Source organism: Neoarius graeffei, chromosome 26, assembly GCF_027579695.1.
Source record: "Neoarius graeffei isolate fNeoGra1 chromosome 26, fNeoGra1.pri, whole genome shotgun sequence".
Classification (NCBI taxonomy): domain Eukaryota; kingdom Metazoa; phylum Chordata; class Actinopteri; order Siluriformes; family Ariidae; genus Neoarius; species Neoarius graeffei.
Window position 1 is genome coordinate 5,442,932 of NC_083594.1, and position 20,486 is coordinate 5,463,417.

Consider the following 20,486-nt stretch of genomic DNA (forward strand, 5'->3'; position numbering starts at 1 on the left):
GGTCACAATTTACAAGGAAAATCAATCGTAAACTCATATAAATAGACCTCCTGGGTTGTAAATCCTTCCAGGTAATTAAATAACACCATTCTGAAGTGTCCAAACGACACAATTTGTGCGAAAAGCCACTCCACACATCTCTAGCAGGGCCTCTTTTTGTTTTCTGAGGCAGTGTGTGACGGCGCAACCAATCTGCACCAGCACAGACACAGGCAGCAGAGAGAGAGGAGACGAGAGGAGACGAGGAAGGGGGAGGGTCAGGAGCGCTGCTTTGACGGACAAACATTGCAGCCAATCGGAACGCGAACGCGCGTTCGAATGAGCCAATAGTGACGCGGGGTCGAAAAGCGCGCGCGCCGCGAGTCCTAAATCGGGCGTGTTTTTCGCTGGACAAGCTCCGCCCACAGAGCCCTGAGTGTTAGGTTGCGCAAGGGGCTGCAGTTTCAGTTTGTTTTATTCACCATTTTGTGTAGCTGAAGGTAAAATATTAAACTAAAAGCCTTCAGAGCAGCACAGCTTTCCACACGCTTTTATTTACTTTTGCGATTCCGGGGGAAAAAAGGGGACGTTTTAGTTTTTATGCGACGTTACGTTGAGCGTGTCAGTTGGTGAAGCTATTTTTAATTTTCTTAAAAAAAGAAAAAGAGCAAAAACCTCCACAGTGTTCCTGCAAAAATGTCAAGACCAGTGAGGTACGTTGGATTTTTAAAATGTCCTCCTCGTGCGCTGCTGCATTGATTGCGCGCGTGCACTGAGAGGAGTTTGTTGGCTTTCACGCATGTGCCAGCGGCGCTTTGCCTTTGCTTTGCTTTGCTTAATAACCTCGTTATTATTATTTTTTATTTGTATTTGTTCAGACTGTATTTATTCACGCGTTTGGCTCGTCCTGTGCAGAATGCATTTTTGCAAATCTGTCTTGCATGGCTCGTTGTTTTTTTTTTTTTTTTCTCCTCCTCATGTGCATGAATCATCCAGATACAACGCAGTGGTGTTGCAGACATTTATGTCTGATAAATGCAATCAGGTTCAGATTTTTTTTCCTCGAGCAAGAACATGGCCTCCCATTCATCCTCAGGAACGGGAATAAAACCTCGACACTGAAGGTCTGCGGATGAGGATCTTTTTTTTTCTTTTTTTCCCCTGTCTGTCTGTCTGTGCAAAAGACGCAGCGCTAATCCACCACACTGAAATCAGAGCTGTACTTTTATTTTATTTTATTTGTGTTCAAAGCCTGTTTTTTGAAGGGGAAAAAAAGCACTGCTGCGGCTCGCGCTCAATTAACATGATGGCGTGACGCGACAAAGGGGCGGGGCGTAGCCAGTGACCACACCCCCTTTGCGCTCTAATCTAAAGAAGGGATTTTTTTTTTAAATAATAATAAAACATAAAATCTATATAGAGTAACGTTTTATTTATTTAATTTTTGTTTTAAAAGAATTACCATTTAAGTCACCTTATTTAAAGACAACAGCTTCAAACTTTTTATATTTTTATTAATATATAAATAGGTGAGCAGCGGCTACAATTATCGACACCTTAATGATCTTTTGGCCGTTGAAAAAGTAAAGATTTTCAGTACATAAATCATGCGTGAATAATTACTCAAACTTCCACTGGAAAAAAATGAGTTGATTCCCAATTACTTAGTATATCAGATCACGTGACCCGTTCCACAGTTATCGACACCTTTGTCCACAGTTATTGACACCTTTGTCCACAGTTATCGACACCTTTGTCCACAGTTATCGACACCTTTGTCCACAGTTATCGACATCGATCCACAATTATCAACACCTTTGTCCACAGTTATCGACACCTTTGTCCAGTTATCAACACCTTTGTCCACAGTTATCGACACCTTTGTCCACAGTTATCGACAACTTTGTCCACAGTTATCAACACCAGTCCACAATTATCGACACCTTTGTCCACAGTTATCGACACCGATCCACAATTATCGACACCTTTGTCCACGGTTATCGACACCTTTGTCCACGGTTATCGACACCTTTGTCCACGGTTATCGACACCTTTGTCCACGGTTATCGACACCTTTGTCCACGGTTATCGACACCTTTGTCCACGGTTGTCGACACCTTTGTCCACGGTTGTCGACACCTTTGTCCACGGTTGTCGACACCTTTGTCCACGGTTATCGACACCTTTGTCCACAGTTATCGACACCTTTGTCCAGTTATCAACACCTTTGTCCACAGTTATCGACACCTTTGTCCACAGTTATCGACACCTTTGTCCACAGTTATCGACAACTTTGTCCACAGTTATCAACACCAGTCCACAATTATCGACACCTTTGTCCACAGTTATCGACACCGATCCACAATTATCGACACCTTTGTCCACGGTTATCGACACCTTTGTCCACGGTTATCGACACCTTTGTCCACGGTTGTCGACACCTTTGTCCACGGTTGTCGACACCTTTGTCCACGGTTGTCGACACCTTTGTCCACGGTTGTCGACACCTTTGTCCACGGTTGTCGACACCTTTGTCCACGGTTGTCGACACCTTTGTCCACGGTTGTCGACACCTTTGTCCACGGTTGTCGACACCTTTGTCCACGGTTGTCGACACCTTTGTCCACGGTTGTCGACACCTTTGTCCACGGTTGTCGACACCTTTGTCCACGGTTATCGACACCTTTGTCCACGGTTATCGACATCGATCCACAATTATCGACACCTTTGTCCACAGTTATCGACACCGATCCACAATTATCGACACCTTTGTCCACAGTTATCGACACCTTTGTCCACAGTTATCGACATAGATCCACAATTATCGACACCTTTGTCCACAGTTATCGACACCGATCCACAATTATCGACACCTTTGTCCACAGTTATCGACACCTTTGTCCACAGTTATCGACACCGATCCACAATTATTGACACCTTTCTCCACAGTTATCGACACCGATCCACAATTATCGACACCTTTGTCCACAGTTATCGACACCTTTGTCCAGTTATCAACACCTTTGTCCACAGTTATCGACAACTTTGTCCACAGTTACAACACCAGTCCACAATTATCGACACCTTTGTCCACAGTTATCGACACCGATCCACAATTATCGACACCTTTGTCCACAGTTATCGACATCGATCCACAATTATCGACACGTTTGTCCACAGTTATCGACAACTTTGTCCACAGTTATCAACACCAGTCCACAATCATCGACACCTTTGTCCACAGTTATCGACACCGATCCACAATTATTGACACCTTTGTCCACAGTTATCGACACCAATCCACGGTTATCGACACCTTTGTCCACGGTTATCGACACCTTTGTCCACGGTTATCGACACCTTTGTCCACGGTTATCGACATCGATCCACAATTATCGACACCTTTGTCCACAGTTATCGACACCTTTGTCCACAGTTATCGACATAGATCCACAATTATCGACACCTTTGTCCACAGTTATCGACAACTTTGTCCACAGTTATCGACACCTTTGTCCACGGTTATCGACACCTTTGTCCACGGTTATCAACACATTTGTCCACAGTTATCGACACCTTTGTCCACAGTTATCGACATCGATCCACAATTATCGACACCTTTGTCCACAGTTATCGACATAGATCCACAATTATCGACACCTTTGTCCACAGTTATCGATATCGATCCACAATTATGGACACCTTTGTCCACAGTTATCGACACCTTTGTCCACAGTTATCGACACCTTTGTCCACAGTTATCGACACCTTTGTCCACAGTTATCGACACCGATCCACAATTATCGACAACTTTGTCCACGGTTATCGACAACTTTGTCCACGGTTATCGACACCTTTGTCCACGGTTATCGACACCTTTGTCCACGGTTATCAACATGTTTGTCCACAGTTATCGACACCTTTGTCCACAGTTATCGACATCGATCCACAATTATCGACACCTTTGTCCACAGTTATCGACACCGATCCACAATTATCGACACCTTTGTCCACAGTTATCGGCACCGTTCCAAAATTCTCAATACGTTTGTCCATAGTTATCGACACTTCCACAATTATCAACACGTTTGTCCACAGTTATCGACACCGTTCCACAATTATCAACATCAAATATTATTATCAAAATAATAAAATTGGTATGTGGTATTAAGTTAACAAAACTTAGTTTTTATTTAAAATTTGTTTTACATAGACTTAGATTTAGTACAAAATATCTTTTATATAAATATCTGGACGTCAGCGTTTACGTAAATGAGGAAGTAATTCTAATGTTTGTAAACAAATGAACTTATAATATTTAACCTGCGTCAGAAAATCTTTTCGTTCCACTTTCTAAGTATTTTCGTAGATCACATTTTGTTAATCATTCGTTGTTGTTTGTATTAATTTCTAGTTTTGTAGTTTACCAGTAAATGTCAACAGGGAATTGAGATTGTAACCACATGAAAAACCAGGTCAAAGGTCGCATGTCATTCCTCGAACCAAAATATAAAATGTCTATTGATTATTGTAATATGTCGTAGATATTTACAACAAACTGCAAAAAAAAAATTCTGAATGGAATAGAAAAATCTGAATATTTCCAACATGTCATTTTTTATATGTTCGGAATTTAATTCTGGTCTAATTCTATTTATTGTAATCGAATTCCAAATACTCTATAAACATTCCATTCTGTTATGAATCAGAAAAAAAATTATTATAAATCCTAGCATTTTTATTTTTTTAAAGTATTTCATCGACTTCAACAATGTTACACAAAGATCGATCTATAACAGTTGTAAATGTCCCTTAATTCCACAGCGTGTCGATAATGGTGGACACCGGTGAAAGTGATCACTATTATCGACACGTCACGTGACTCTCAAACGCGTGTTTAGATACAAAATGGCGGCTGTCAGATGAAAGAGTCAGAAACAAAGTAGGTTTCGAAGAGGAGATCATGAACTATTGGTGAATTTGATCAGTAAAAACATGTCCCTGATCTTTCCACCATGCTTACCTGCGATGATAACGTCCGGGTTTTCCAAAAAATTGCTGATCGTGCTGAAAAAAATTCCATCTCAGGTAATGAGCTGTGTCATCAGACGACAAGATCAAAGGGTTAATTAACCAATAATAACTGTTGGAACTGAAACTCACCTTTTGTAAAATTGTTTTTTATTGTTAAATCTGAAAAGGTGTCGATAATTATGGACTGTCGATAATTGTAGCTGCCACCCTATAAAATAGTACGAAGTATTAATAATGTATAAAAAAGGTGTGTGATATATATATATATATATATATATATATATATATATATATATATATATATATATATGCAAATTATTTTTTCTTTATCTGAATAATAAATATTTATGTATAATTTATTTATTTAATAACGTAAACTTTTTTTTGTTTGGGGGGGAAACTAATTTTTGATTTTTAAAAAAAATATATTATTCTCGTCCATTGTTCATTCATTAATCCTTAGTAACTGCCTGGTCAACTTTAATATGCGATAGATGTCACACACAAAACACTTGATTAATTAATGCATTTAATTTATTAAATTACTTTTGAGATTAGAAGAGAAAAGAACAAAACGTCCAAAATCATGCTAATAAATGGTGACGTTCCCAAAAAAAAAACCCACCTCCTGTAGTTATCCTTAAGATCTTTTGACACAGCTCTGATATCATTGTAAATGTTAAAGGCAGACGCTGTTCGCACCCAGGTGTCGGTCGCCAAGGAAGCTATTTGTACCCGAGCTGGATAACCCGTGTCGCTGTTTACACTTTACACCTGGGTGTGCATCGCACCACCACAGAGCCAAGACGAACAGTCAGGTGTCTATACCCAACAATGCCATAGTTTTAAAATGAAGACGATCTTCATCCAGACGAGCGTTTTAGCTCCGTATCAGAAACGATCTCCGTCTGTATTAACACCTGAAAATGCTGACCACGTGACCGCTCACCTACACTGGGCGTCCTCATGCCGGGAGAAACAGCTGATGGTGCTTGTTTTCGTCTGGAAAAGGGCCACATGATAGAAGTGTGACAAATCAGAGAAGTGCATGTCGTGACATAAAACCCAGTCAGGAAGTGAACACGGGTCTGTGTGTCGTTATTTAGTTTTTAAGCTAAAACGGTGCCGGTAGTGGTTCCACAAATCTCCATTTTGGGGCTCAGGAATTCTGGAGTAGCCTGGACGCCAGACGTAAACCGAGCAAATGTTAACATGCATGCAAACTAGGGCTGACGGCAAACAATCGATTAATCGTTGGTCGACCAAAAAATTATTAGCCGACCAAAATTCCATTGGTCGATTGGTCGCAGGGAAAAAAGCCGCGTCTTGTCAAAGGGCTGAAGGGCTTTTAATTTGACGTGCATGATAAAGGAAGTCGTGACACTAATTTACTGTTGGTGATTTTTTTAACACGGGCAGACAGCATGTCTGGAAGGAGCTCTAAAATATGGGATCATTTCGAAAAGAACAAAGATGACCCAAAGAGGGTTATGTGCAGAATTTGCAAAAAAACATTCGCCTTTCATTCTTCCACGACGAACATGCTTTACCACCTCAACCATGTAAGTAGCCTACTAGCCTAGTGTTCAGAGTCCGTCAGTCTTTCTGATTATTTTTGTGACACATTCAAACATTTTGTTAGTTACACATCCCTGTACGTCCCCTATTTCAGGCAATCAGACAACATAACCATTTTAAAATGCCTGCATGGCTGAAAATTGGTTAGTCGATTAGTCGGAGTGAATGCACGACCACTGGTCGACCAAGAAAATCCTTGGTCGGGGACAGCCCTAATGCAAACAATTAAAATAATGAATATAAACTTATTTAACAAAGCAGTCTATAATATAAACTCTTGATGGTATTTCTATCATAGCAAATATGAACAAGAGTGCTCTGAGAGCACAATATCCCCCACTGGGAATTCGGGCGTAACTCTGGTAAAATGTGACTGAACTGAACGAAATTGTAATATGTGTATTACCGACATTTAACAAAGAATCCTGTCAAGTTTCTTGAAATTCCTCCAAAAATTGTGAGAGGAGTTGATTTCAAGGTGAGTACCCTTCCCGGGACAGACATCGTCACGATATAATCCTCTTTCGGGCCTTTCGGCCAGCGGGGGATAAAAATTGCGATGGAAGTTGATACCAGAAAGCAAGCACACCTTGATGAAATTGCCAGAGTACAAGTTTGTTAATAATGAAGGGTATAACTCTGGTAAAAGTTGCCCAAATTAAACGAAATTTCAATATGCGGATAACTGTTGTATAACAAAGGCCTGTACCAAGTTTGCTGAAATTCCTCCACAAATTGTGAGAGGAGTTGATTTCAGAAGAGCGTACACCCTCATGAAATTGTCAAAGTACAAGTTATTAAATCAAGGGTCAAAACTCTGGGAAAATTCTCACAAATGAAATTAAATCGCAATCTGCGTATTACCGTCATATTACAAGGCCTTTTACCAAGCTTCAAGAAATTTGTCCAAAAATTGTGAGAGGAGTTGATGTCAGAAGGTAAGCACCCTTCCCGGGACGGACATCGCCACGACATAATCCCCCTTCGGGCCTTTCGGCCAGCGGGGGATAAAAATTTCTAGAAAAATTAAGCCGTCAGGCTGACACGCAAAACTTTAAATAATGAGAAAAAAGTCACCAGTAAATAGTCTTACAAAAAAAAAAAGAGAAATTAAACTGTTTATCTGACCTGTAAATTGATCATTTTTTAAAGAGCAATTTATGTAACCACTATTTATAATTTTATATTTTTATGTAAATATTACAATTATTTAAGCAATGGAAAGGATTTAGCAATAACTTTTTTAATATTACTTAAATTTTTTTTCTAGTAAAATGTGTATTAATACGGATCAGTGTGAAATTTAAAAAAAAAAAGGTTGTGAAGTAAAATTGAAAAATTACAAATATTAAACATTTAACCTAAGGTTAGGAATAAACCGCTGCTTTGTGGAAGATTAATCGCTGCTGATCCTTTGCTCCATAACTGAAGTCTTTAGAGAAGGGTTTATCGTTCATGGCTCTATCACTGTTTCACCTTTACTCAGCTGAGACGTGAGATTATTCAGGATTATTTGGACCAGGAGGCTCTACGCCGTAACAGCCGGACGATCGGCTCCTCTGATGCTCCTTTATTTACGTTTCATGACCAGGACAGAAGGTCTGGTGCCGAGAGCGAAGTCGTGATCAGCTCGAGAGCTGGACACGTCTGTCAACTCTGTTGATTAAAAGAAAGCTGCTCGGATTATTTTTCTTTCCACCGTGACGTCCTGTTGCAGAGACTTCTTGGAAAATGAGGTTCTGTGAACGTTGGGTCGGATCGAAATTCGATCCATCGTTGCCTTTGACACGAAGTAGATCGTAACGAGTCATTTGGAGGATCGTTAACGAATTAAAATTCTTGTATTTTTGTGCTGTTTGGATCGTCAGGGCTTTTTCTCTGCGACTAATTTTAACAATATTATCCTGTTCATTCTACAGGAATAGAAAGGTGGTGAATTATTCACAGTTCAACGAATCTGATGATGCAGGTAACGTATTTTGTTTGTTTGTTTGTTTGTTTGTGCACACAGTTTAAAAACAGATCCTTGGTTGCATTACTCCATAAACAAATCCTCTCTGCCTCGAACTTGAAACCTGTAAAGGCAGCTTTAAAAGACAACATGAAAACAAAAAACCTTTTTCAAACTCTGTTAACTTGCGTAATTGTGCACGATTCCTCTGTAAGGATCGCTTCAATGAGAAAATTCTCCGTTGTCTAGAAGCTTCCACTCTGAGATTTTGAGTATGCTGGTGTAGATTGGTGGACGGGACAAAAACATGATGGTATTTTATTTCGTTTCATGTCATGTTATGCCTCAACTTTGCCCCCACACCTGGTTTTATTAAAGCTGAGATGCTTGCTAGGTTTGTGCAATATTGATTATTCCCTGTACATGATTTATTATTCAGAGAAATCATGATTAACAATTTTCCAGAATCGGGAGCCTAAAAGACAAAAAAAATCCAAATATTTCCACCATTTTTAGGTTTAAAGAGAGTTTTTGTAGTAATATTAGCTGTGCGGTCGGGAGCTGCTTGTTGGCAGTGGCAATTGTGAAGGCTCGAAGGCTGGATGGTGGATCTTTGGATAATTCTGCACTTATATGAAGTAAACAGTTAGGAAAATATTTTTATATATAATCCTTTTACAGATCGGTCATCTGATGTCCACATGATTGTGATTTTTCACTGTTGATTTGCCGCTTGAACTCGGCACAGGAAAAAAACAAACAAGCAATAAAAGCGTATTTAACCCTCTGGGATCTGAGGGTGTTTTCTTGCACTGATGATTTTGGTATGCTCTGATTTTGTCAATTTCAACAAATCTGAGCAGTATTTTCAAAGTTGTATGACTTTTTTTTTCTTCTATTCAGCACAAGTTCAGCTACAATAATATCTCTGTAGTGTGTATATCATGATTATACTTAAAAAAAAACAGACAATTGATGATGTAAAATAGTTTTAGAACTGTCTTCATAAGATGAGAAAAAATCCAAAGTGCTCAGGAATTGATGAAAAAAGAAATACAACCCCGATTCCAAAAAAGTTGGGACAAAGTACAAATTGTAAATAAAAACGGAATGCAATAATTTACAAATCTCAGAAACTGATATTGTATTCACAATAGAACATAGACAACATATCAAATGTTGAATGTGAGACATTTTGAAATTTCATGCCAAATATTGGCTCATTTGAAATTTCATGACAGCAACACATCTCAAAAAAGTTGGGACAGGGGCAATAAGAGGCTGGAAAAGTTGAAGGTACAAAAAAGGAACAGCTGGAGGACCAAATTGCAACTCGTTAGGTCAATTGGCAATAGGTCATTAACATGACTGGGTATAAAAAGAGCATCTTGGAGTGGCAGCGGCTCTCAGAAGTAAAGATGGGAAGAGGATCACCAATCCCCCTAATTCTGCGCCAACAAATAGTGGAGCAATATCAGAAAGGAGTTCGACAGTGTAAAATTGCAAAGAGTTTGAACATATCATCATCTACAGTGCATAATATCATCAAAAGATTCAGAGAATCTGGAAGAATCTCTGTGCGTAAGGGTCAAGGCCGGAAAACCATACTGGGTGCCCGTGATCTTCGGGCCCTTAGACGGCACTGCATCACATACAGGCATGCTTCTGTATTGGAAATCACAAAATGGGCTCAGGAATATTTCCAGAGAACATTATCTGTGAACACAATTCACCGTGCCATCCGCCATTGCCAGCTAAAACTCTATAGTTCAAAGAAGAAGCCGTATCTAAACATGATCCAGAAGCGCAGACGTCTTCTCTGGGCCAAGGCTCATTTAAAATGGACTGTGGCAAAGTGGAAAACCGTTCTGTGGTCAGACGAATCAAAATTTGAAGTTCTTTATGGAAATCAGGGACGCCGTGTCATTCGGACTAAAGAGGAGAAGGACGACCCAAGTTGTTATCAGCGCTCAGTTCAGAAGCCTGCATCTCTGATGGTATGGGGTTGCATTAGTGCGTGTGGCATGGGCAGCTTACACATCTGGAAAGACACCATCAATGCTGAAAGGTATATCCAGGCTCAAGAGCAACATATGCTCCCATCCAGACGACGTCTCTTTCAGGGAAGACCTTGCATTTTCCAACATGACAATGCCAAACCACATACTGCATCAATTACAGCATCATGGCTGCGTAGAAGAAGGGTCCGGGTACTGAACTGGCCAGCCTGCAGTCCAGATCTTTCACCCATAGAAAACATTTGGCGCATCATAAAACGGAAGATACGACAAAAAAGACCTAAGACAGTTGAGCAACTAGAATCCTACATTAGACAAGAATGGGTTAACATTCCTATCCCTAAACTTGAGCAACTTGTCTCCTCAGTCCCCAGACGTTTACAGACTGTGGTAATGAATTCACAGGTATGCAGTTCAAGAAAAAGCCACTAGATGGCAATACCCCTTAGGTTAAGTCTATATGAGCGCGAAAAAGAAAACACTTAGAAAAAGACAATCAGACAATAATCATTACAGAAAAGGACTAAAATCAATTTCTTCATTTACCGTACCCATTCTAACGAACCGTTTTGATCACTTGAGGTGATTGCGTTCAGTCTTAGGAATGGATCAAACACAAAAACTTAAATCTGCTCCGTTAATTTGGACAATTAACTGGCCGTCAAAACAGACAAGACAATGAAATGGTTTTGCCTCTCAGCGCTTCCTCAGCCGTTTCCCAGAGGAGTGTGGGTGATGTGTTTGGAGAATCGTTCACTTTTAGAAAGGATGCCCATGCGTGCTCTCTCTCTCTCTGGAAGTATGTGTTAAAACAGAGGTGGGCACACTACGGCCCGCGGGCCACATCCGGCCCGTTGGCGTTTTTAATCCGGCCCGCGGAAGACAAGCATATAAACACGACTGAGCAGATCTATAAACTATAAGCATCAGTGTTATCACGTAGACAGGTGTTCTAGAGATCCGTCTTTCCAGTCAGTCGTATTCACGCGAGATTACATTTGCAGAGTGGTGCAGCGCGTGCCATGGAAGTCATTCTGGCGCCCGTGCCACTGGTGATCTCGAGAACACAGGATAAAACTTTACAGTGAGTGGTCCTAAAAAAAGAAAAGTGGACAGCGAGTGCAGGGTGTTCAATAAAGAATGGACAACTAAGTATTTTTTTGCTGAAGTCCGATCAAAGGCTGTCTGCCTTATTTGCAAAGAAACCGTTGCAGTTTTAAAGGAATATAACATCAAACGGCACTTTTCCTCCAAGCATGCTAATTATGCTAACAACCAGTCAGCGCAAGCACGGACGAATACAGCTCAGCGGTTGCTGAGTGACTGTGAGTATTAATACTTTCTCTTTTTAAAACTATGTTGGAGCTGTAATAAGATGGTAGTCACATGTTTACAGACATAATAATATAAAAAGTGTAACTCTTAGTAATTTTGGTTGTCGTGGGTGGCTGCTGTAGTGCTGCTGTTTGTTTTTGTGTATATATATTTTATGTGCCAATCTATTGAACTGCAAACATTTTTCTGCTCTGCCTTTGTTGACTGAGAACTAAAATAAATGCCAATCTGATCTGCATTTGGGTCTCTGTCAGTGAAGGCCTTACAATAACACTAAAGCTTTTCCGGTTTATGTTCGATACGTATGAATTTGGTGTTGGCCCGGCCCGCCTGGCAAATTTCAAAAGTCAATGTGGCCCCTGAGCCAAAAAGTTTGCCCACCCCTGTGTTAAAAGTTGGGTTCTTTAATAAAGAGATATTGAAGCGCCATCTCGAAGTTATTTTTCTAAAGTGTTTGTTGTGAAAATCAGAACTAGTTGGGGCGTGGTCTGAAATAATAATTGGGTGAATTTGTGTGTTAGAAATATTGGGCATAATGGAGTTACTTGTAAGGAAGAAATCGATCCTAGAAAACGATTTGTGTACGGATGAGAAGAATGTGATGGGTTTTGTAGACGCCAGCTATCGCTCGCTAAGACCAAAATCATCCATATATTGTTTTATTATTTTAGTGGAGCTCCAGGATCTGTTGCCTTTGTGTTGGTTTTTCAAAAAAAAGACCGATACGTTGTCAAGAAATGGTTAAATGAATGAATAATTTAACGGGGGGAGGGGTTTGGAACACCCCACAGCATTCTCTAGATTTGTTTTGGACCGCCCACTTTTCACAAGCCAGTCAAATTTCGATAGATATAATCAAAGTCCCACCCACCAAAAATCTCCCACTTCAGTCAGAAATTATGCTGATTCTAACTTGGCTCTTACTTTTTTTTATTTTTTTTTTACTTTTGCCAATTTCAAGTCCTGTCAGAAATATCGTAATTACAAGGTGAATGGCACAAACGCCTCCACGGTGGGTTCCCCCCCTCTATGAGCTCTGACTTTCCGAGTTGTAGACATGTCAATAAAAACAAACAAAACTTTCCTGGCAGCCACCAGTATGAATGTGACGTCTACAGCAGCCAGTTAGATTTAAGGAGTCATTTTGTGTGCTAACTGTTTTTCTTCATTTTCTTGTCGTTGATACAAAAAGAAAAATTCTCACTCCGTCCATTTTTTTTTTTTTTTACCAGCTAAAAAAAATACGCTTGAACACCACACCATGTCGTAATCGCCGCCTCCAAACTTGTCCGAGGACTTAAAGTGCATATCACGGGTAAATTCAGGAGCAAGATCAATGCAATTCTCCTATTTTATATTAAAGTTTGGTCAAATATCTGTCACATTTTGCATTTCGTGCAATTTTTTTTACCTTGCGCAATACCAGAAAAATTCAGTTGAAATCAAGCCATTTGAGGCGAATTGGTCCGCCTCTGAAAAAACTTGGCGTTTGGATTTCCTGGCAAACATTGATTTTCGTGACGTCGCGTGCGGGACACCTCCTTCTGAATCCTACGTCAGCGCTGGTTTGTTTATGAGAAAACGACCTGGTGGTTTTCTGCAAATTTCTTCAACGTTATCGCGTAATTATTAAAATGGTTAACAGATGTATCGTCGGAGGGTGTAGCAACACCAATCATTTCCCAAAAGACCGGACAATGAGAGAGAAATGGGAGCGCTTGGTCTACACAGGCTGTGCACTGAAACCGTGCAAAGCTCTCGCAGCCTGCTGGCGCTTCCGCAGGTAACGTCACGAATCTGGCTCCAGACTCCCTTGGGATTTTTCCAGACGTGTTTTGTTATTTTATTTTTTTCTGCTGTAGACAGATGGCCTTGTGCAAAATTACCCTTCTGGAAGAGTGTGTAAAAGGACATTCTTTCGTATAAAAAAAAAACAAAACAAAATTGGTCCAGGATATGCACTTTAAAGAAAGTCATTTTGTTTTTTAAAATGTTGCAGAAGTTAAAAATGTTTGAAATGATGTTTTTAGGGTAAATTTTTTTTCTTTGGGTGGTTTTGAAAATAGAAAAACATTCAAACTCTAATGAAAACCTGAACGATTTTTAAAATTTATTATTATTATATTATTATTATTATTATTTTTTTTTTATTCGATTGTTTTTGTTACGTTTCCAGATGAGTATGAACAAGACTCGGACAAGCCTAAGAAGGTGCGCGTAGCGCCGCGTGAAATCAAGCACAAGAAGTCCAAGAACTCACAGGAGGAAAGGTGGGAGTTTTTGCTGTTTAAAGGAAGATGCCGTTTTCCTTTCGATCAGGGTTCACCCAGGTCATAATTCAGTTTGATTCACGATGTTGGATTGGCAATTCGATTTTCCATACAAAAATAAAATGGAATTTTTTTTTTTTAACCAAAAAGCAACGTTTCTATTCATCAAATTAAATATTCTTTTTGTTAAATTAAAAAACAAAGTATTTTTCATTTTCTTAATAACCAACAATAATTACTTACCCACTTTTGTAAAGGTTGGAATAAAACATCATAGCCTATTAACTAAAATATTCCTTTTATTAAAAATGAAAAGGTCATAACAAATCAGCCTTTTCTTATGAACGTTTATGAACATTTGTACGTCCTCTATTTGCTTCTCTTTTCTTTCTCTTTCAGCAGTCTGTAAAAAGAGAGAGCTCTGATTTTTTTTTTTGTTAAATCTATTTGTACACAATCACACAACACCTCGTTCACATTTTAGATCTGTTTATTGTGTTTTTGCAGCATTAGAGCTGTGTTACTTCCACCTGCAGTGAAGTCACATGTATTCCCGATATTGTATTATTATTATTGCACCCTCTGCTGTCTAAACAACACAATTACAGCTATGAAAAGCTAAGCGATTACGCAACCTGATAATAGCGATTCGGTTTTTTTTCTTTTTGATCTATTCGCATCGTCATAAATTTATATTGTGATTTATTGTTACATGATACATCATTTTTACCTACTTTTTATCCTGTGTGTGTGTGTGTGTGTGGTGGTCCCATTTACAAGAATCTCAGCACATTTCCTGTAATGAGAAATGAATATAAATCCCATTTCTGTAACTCTTAGGGCAAATATCGATTTCAGTCAATAAACATTTAAAATCCATAAGGAATAAAACACTGCGTCATGCTGTTATCGGAAATGAATCAACGACAGCGTGGCGTTTTGAAGTGCACTTACTGGTTTTTTTTTTCCGATTACGTTCATTATGTCATATATTAAATATAGTTAGTTTCTTTTTTTATCAGACATCTAGTTTTTAGGTTTGTTTACCTGACATGTTTCGACGTACGACTGTCGTCTTCCTCAGAGTGTCACCGGATGTTGTTGGTGACGCATCTTTTATCAGCTGATGTTTCCGAAGGCGTGGCCTTCCTGTCTGGTTTGACAGGTCGGTCACGCCTTCTACTGTCAGTTCGTCCCCTGCAAGATGGCACTCCAGGTATGGGAGAGCATGTACGCTCCCTCATCCCGGTTGATGGTCCTCGGGCTTCGCTTATGGATCAGGGAGGCCATGGAGATCCGAAAGCGAAGCCCGAGGACCATCAACCGTGATGAGGGAGCGTACATGCTCTCCCATACCTGGAGTGCCATCTTGCAGGGGACGAACAGACAGTAGAAGGCGTGACCGACCTGTCAAACCAGACAGTAAGGCCACGCCTTCGGAAACATCAGCTGATAAAAGATGCGTCACCAATAACATCCGGTGACGCTCTGAGGAAGACGACAGTCATACGTCGAAACATGTCAGGTAAACAAACCTAAAAACTAGATGTCTGATAAAAAAAAGAAAAAACTAACTATATGCACTTACTGTTACCACGCTGAAGTTGATTATTTTTCCTACAGCAGCACATCCCCGTGTGTTTAATTCCTCTCATACTAAAGCAGTTTGCCAAGTTACATTTATCTATTAATTAAACACCACCACAGTACTTTGTGTCCATTTATAGTTACTTATTATTCAGTGTTCTGAAACAAGTCAGTTCTCGTTCTTACTTAGCAGCTATAAACCATCATTGTCTCCCCAGCGTCTCCTTTATTTCTCACTTTCGTAGTTAATAAAGATAAAAATAACAAGCTGAGAAAGCTGTTGTGTGGCTGAGAAAGTGCAAAACGTAAACTCATCTGTCCTGACCAATCACGGAGAGCCCATGCTGCAAAAAATCGCTATGGCAACCCGTGGAAAGGGTAAAATGTCAGCAGAAAAAAAAAACCCTCTTAAACGTATAATTCAGGGCCTCTGTTTGGATTCTGCTTCTCTTTAGCTTTTTGATAACACACTTGTCAGGGTGCTTGAGCGAACACGAATTCTGCCAAAGCAAATAATAATTTTATTTTTTTTAAATCCCCCTTTCCCCAGTGATGACTCTGATGACAAACACTCCAAACCTAAAAACGATTCAGCAGGTAAGCAGGACGTTCTGAGCCATACAGCGCTGATTTTAATATATTTTAACACCGTCTCGGAATAAATTTTCCACATATTTATGTATTTTTGTCTGTCAGATGACTTCGGTAGCGATGAAGACAACGACTTTGGAGAGGAGGAGGAAGAAGAAGGAGGAAGCGATTATGAAGCCAAAAAGGGGAAGAAGGGGAAGAAAGGCAAAGTGGAGAAGTCTAGTAGAAGGTCGCTGAAGAGGAAACGGGATTCGGGTGGGTGCCATTACTTTTCCTCACATTGAATGAATTTAGCTTTTAGTTTATTATAGACACTTTTTTTTTTTATTTTTTAAGTCATTCTTTTCAAAGAGGTGTGTGTGTGTGTGTGTGTGTGTGTGTGTGTGTGTGTGTGACTCCTCGGGGCAGATGAGAGCGATGAGGAGAAGGAGGTGAGCCGGAAGCCCAGGCAGGTGAGACAAGCCGCCTCCAAGGCTGCGTCCAAACAGAGAGAGATCCTGCTCGGGGACCGAGGGAGTGAGGATGAGGATAAAGATGAAGAAGAGCACGCTTACATGGACCGTGAGTCCGCTCGCTTTTCCGTTTTCTTACCGCAAAACAAAAAACCTGGACGATTTCCTCAGATTAAAATGACTAGAAGCAAGAAATTCAGATTGTTGGAACTAAATCAGTTTCCTCCTTTTTCCGAACACAGAGCCGGTCACAGGTTAATGTGAAGTTAACGTGAGGTTAATAATTAAAATGTGGTTCTATTCGGTGCCATTAGTGTGCTGACCAATCAGGATGCAGTGGGCGGGCTGCTGCTGTCTGAGTGTTAATGCAGTAAACTCTGCAGAGATTTGATCCTGTAGGACCCCAAAATTATTACGCTGTCTTTGCGTTTCTGACCCGGGCTTTCTCCGTCTCACTGTGTGTCTCAATCTGTCCGTCTTTATCGGTCTGTCTCTCTCTCTGTTTCTGTCTCTGCATCTGTGTTTTTTAGTCTGTCTGTTTCTGTCCTTCTTCTTGTCTTCTCTTCTTTGTCTTTTTCTTCTTCCTGTCTGTTTTCTTCCTGTCTGGCTGTCTCTTTTTCTGTCCCCCCCCCCCCCCCCCCCGGCTGTCTCTCTTCTTTTTCTGTTTTTTCCTGTCTGTCTGTCTAGCTTATTTTTCTTTTTTTTTCCCCCGTTTATGCGTCTGGCTGACTTTTTTTCCTGTCTCTCTTTTCTTCTTTTTCTGTTGTTTTTTCCTGTCTGTCTGTTTCCATTTCTGTTTTTCTCCTGTCTGTCTGTCTCTTCTTCTTTTCTGTTTTCCCCCTGTCTGTCTGGCTTCTTTTTCTTTTCTTTTTTTGCCTGTCTCTCTTCTTTTTCTGTTTTTTTCCCTGTCTGTCTCTCTTCTTTTCTGTTTTTCCCTGTCTGTCTGTCTGTCTGTATTTCTGTTTTTTCCCTGTCTGTCTCTCTTCTTTTCTGTTTTTCCCTGTCTGTCTGTATTTCTGTTTTTTCCCTGTCTGTCTCTCTTCTTTTCTGTTTTCCCCCTGTCTGTCTGGCTTCTTTTTCTTTTTTTGCCTGTCTCTCTTCTTTTTCTGTTTTTTCCCCCTGTCTGTCTCTCTTCTGTTTTTTTTCCTTGTCTGGCTAGCTTCTTTTTGTTTTTTTCCCTGTCTGTCTCTCTTCTTTTCTGTTTTTCCCTGTCTGTCTGTCTGTATTTCTGTTTTTTCCCTGTCTGTCTCTCTTCTTTTCTGTTTTTCCCTGTCTGTCTGTCTGTATTTCTGTTTTTTCCCTGTCTGTCTCTCTTCTTTTCTGTTTTCCCTGTCTGTTTGTCTCTATTTCTGTTTTTCTGTCTGTCTTTCTCTTTCTGCTTTTTTCCTGTCTGTCTCTTCTATTTCTGTTTTCTTCCTCCTGTCTGTTTCTTTTCTTCTTCTTGTCTCCATTTTTTCTGTGTCTTGTTTCTGTCTTTCTGACACTGTATCTGTTTCAGCATATCTCTGTCTGTCTGTCTGTCTGTCTGTCTGTCTGTCTCTGTGTCTGTACATACACGAGGTGTTCGATTTTAAAATGAAATGGATTTCTTTGAGATTCTCAGCTTGCTAAAAGTGCCCCTCATTCATGCCGTGAGGTTTCGCAGCAGGACTCAGGACTCGTGCGTTTGTGTGGCTGAACTCTTCAAAAAAAAAACCCAGACGCCAGATGAAGCCTCTGAGTGATTTCAGATGGCAGGAATAATAAATAAATAAAGCTATTAAATGTACAAATGTAAAATTTCTTTATTTATTTATTTATTAAAGCTCATCTCTATCTTAATGTTTCTTCCTGAGCCTCATTGTTACAGTCGTGTGTTCCAGAAGAGTCCGGCAGTGATGAGGACTTCATGGTGGACGATGACGACGACAGCGACTACGGCCATTCCAAAAAGAAGGGCAAGAAAGTGAGCCAGAGGGGACGCAAGGTGGAGAGGAAGGAGAAGAAATCGCCCAAGCCCAGACTAAAGGCCACAGGTACGGAGCTGTGAGATCTGTACAGACAGACGGGGAGAGGGAGGGGCTCGGAGAGAGGGAGGGGCTCTGAGACGGTGATGATGAAAAAGACAGACAGATGCATAAATGGAGAGACAGAGATACAGAAGGATGGAGCTGATTGGATGGTGAGACGGGTGGACAGACAGAGAGAGAGACAGACAGCTAGATGTTCAGATGACCTGAGAGTTGGACAGACAGATGGACATAGAGACCAAAAAAAAAATCACTTTTTTTATCATTCCAGATTTAAAAACTGCTCGTTTTTGCCCCAGACTAACCCCCTGTCCATCTCACAGTCACCCCGAGCCCCATGAAGGGAAAGGGCAAAGGTCGCCCGAGTGCAGCGAAGGCTCTGGAGAAATCCTCACCTAAAGAGGAGGAGGAGCCTGAGAGCCCGCCAGAGGATGAGGAGGAGGACGAGGTGGAGAAGAAGAGCTCACCGCCGCCGTCCACCAAAAAGAAGAACACCACCACCACCACCCCTGATGATGAGGAGGACGAGGAAGAGGAGGACGGTTCAGAAGAAGACGCGGCGTCTGGGGAAGATTAGCCACCTCGCTTCTCCTTCGCTTTCTCTTCATTTTTCTCTTTCTTTTTATTTTTTTCCCCCTTTGGAGGTTTTTTTTTCTCTCTCTGTGGTGACCTGGCTTTTTTAAAATCCCTATAGTTTCTGTATCACAAAACCACATTGTCCCAGGATGCATCAGACTGCGTGTGTGTGTGTGTGTGTGTGTGAGAGAGAGAGAGAAAGGTGTGTGTGTTTGTTTTGTTTGTTTATTTATAGGTAAGCTCTGTAAGGAAAGCCCGACGCTCCTCCATTGCTAAAGGGCTGCTGCTCTAACGGTTCCTCTTGAGTTCTGTTATCATCTCCACAGAGTTCCTGGTGTTTCCCAGCGTTGGTCCTGCTGTTTTTCCTGCTCTAACACACTTTCCTTAACCTTTTTTTTTTTTTTCCCTCCCCAGAACTAATCGACTGATGCCTCGTGTAAGCCCCGCCCCCTTTCTCCACAGCTCCTATGAGTAACCTTTCACCCGCTGCTTGATTTTCTGCTTGAAAGATGCAAACAAGCAGGTAATATTTCCTGAGTAGTGTGAGTAAGGTTGCCAGATCACTGAAATTTCAGGTTACACCTAATTACAGTTTTAAAACCTTTTCCAACTGATAATATTTAACAGTTATTCCACGAAGTCGAGTCGTACATGAGCTGATGGCCGGCGAGGCGCGTAGCACCGAGTCGTCTATAACCCATGTACGATGAGATTGAGTGGAGTAACTTTTTGTTTTATTCTCTCCACATTCACTGGATTTTAAGAAACGGAGGTTTTTTTAATTTTTCTGCAAATTCAATAAATAAAAACTTCATACAAAACGTCAGACATTTCTCTCTTCATTTGCTCTTTCTTTCTTTTTCATTTTTACTCCTTTCTTTCTTTTTGTATGCTTGATGTTTTCCGTTTATCCTTTTTTTACTTCTTTTTCTTTGTTGTTTTTCACCATCTTCATCCTTTCTTTCCTCTTTTTGTATTTTTGATGTTCTTTCCTTTTATTTCTCTTTGTCTTTTCTTCCTACCTTTCTTTCTTTCCTTTTTATTTCTCTCTTCATTTGCTCTTTCTTTCTTTTACATTTTTACTCCTTTCTTTGTTTCTTATTTTG

At 40.4% G+C, this 20,486-nt stretch overlaps 1 protein-coding gene across 2 annotated transcripts; it reads left to right on the forward strand.

The window, feature by feature from the left end:
- Positions 1-399: 399 nt before the first annotated feature.
- On the forward strand, positions 400-20,201 carry nucks1a (nuclear casein kinase and cyclin-dependent kinase substrate 1a). 2 transcript variants are annotated; one of them, XM_060911049.1, is made up of 8 exons: positions 400-692; positions 8,511-8,560; positions 14,072-14,165; positions 16,303-16,349; positions 16,449-16,598; positions 16,752-16,904; positions 18,658-18,810; positions 19,128-20,201. In XM_060911049.1, the coding sequence occupies exons 1-8, from the start codon at positions 676-678 to the stop codon at positions 19,379-19,381; spliced, it is 918 nt and encodes a 305-aa protein (XP_060767032.1). In that variant the 5' UTR covers positions 400-675; the 3' UTR covers positions 19,382-20,201. The 2 variants fall into 2 exon arrangements, with proteins under 2 accessions (XP_060767032.1, XP_060767033.1); XM_060911050.1 differs by having other exon boundaries at positions 18,661-18,810.
- The last annotated feature ends 285 nt before the right edge of the window (positions 20,202-20,486 follow it).

Coding starts and splice junctions, on each gene's coding strand:
- nucks1a (XM_060911049.1), top strand. Junction 16,905..18,657: donor AGAGCACGCTTACATGGACC/GTGAGTCCGCTC, acceptor CGTGTGTTCCAG/AAGAGTCCGGCAGTGATGAG. Junction 18,811..19,127: donor GCCCAGACTAAAGGCCACAG/GTACGGAGCTGT, acceptor TCCATCTCACAG/TCACCCCGAGCCCCATGAAG.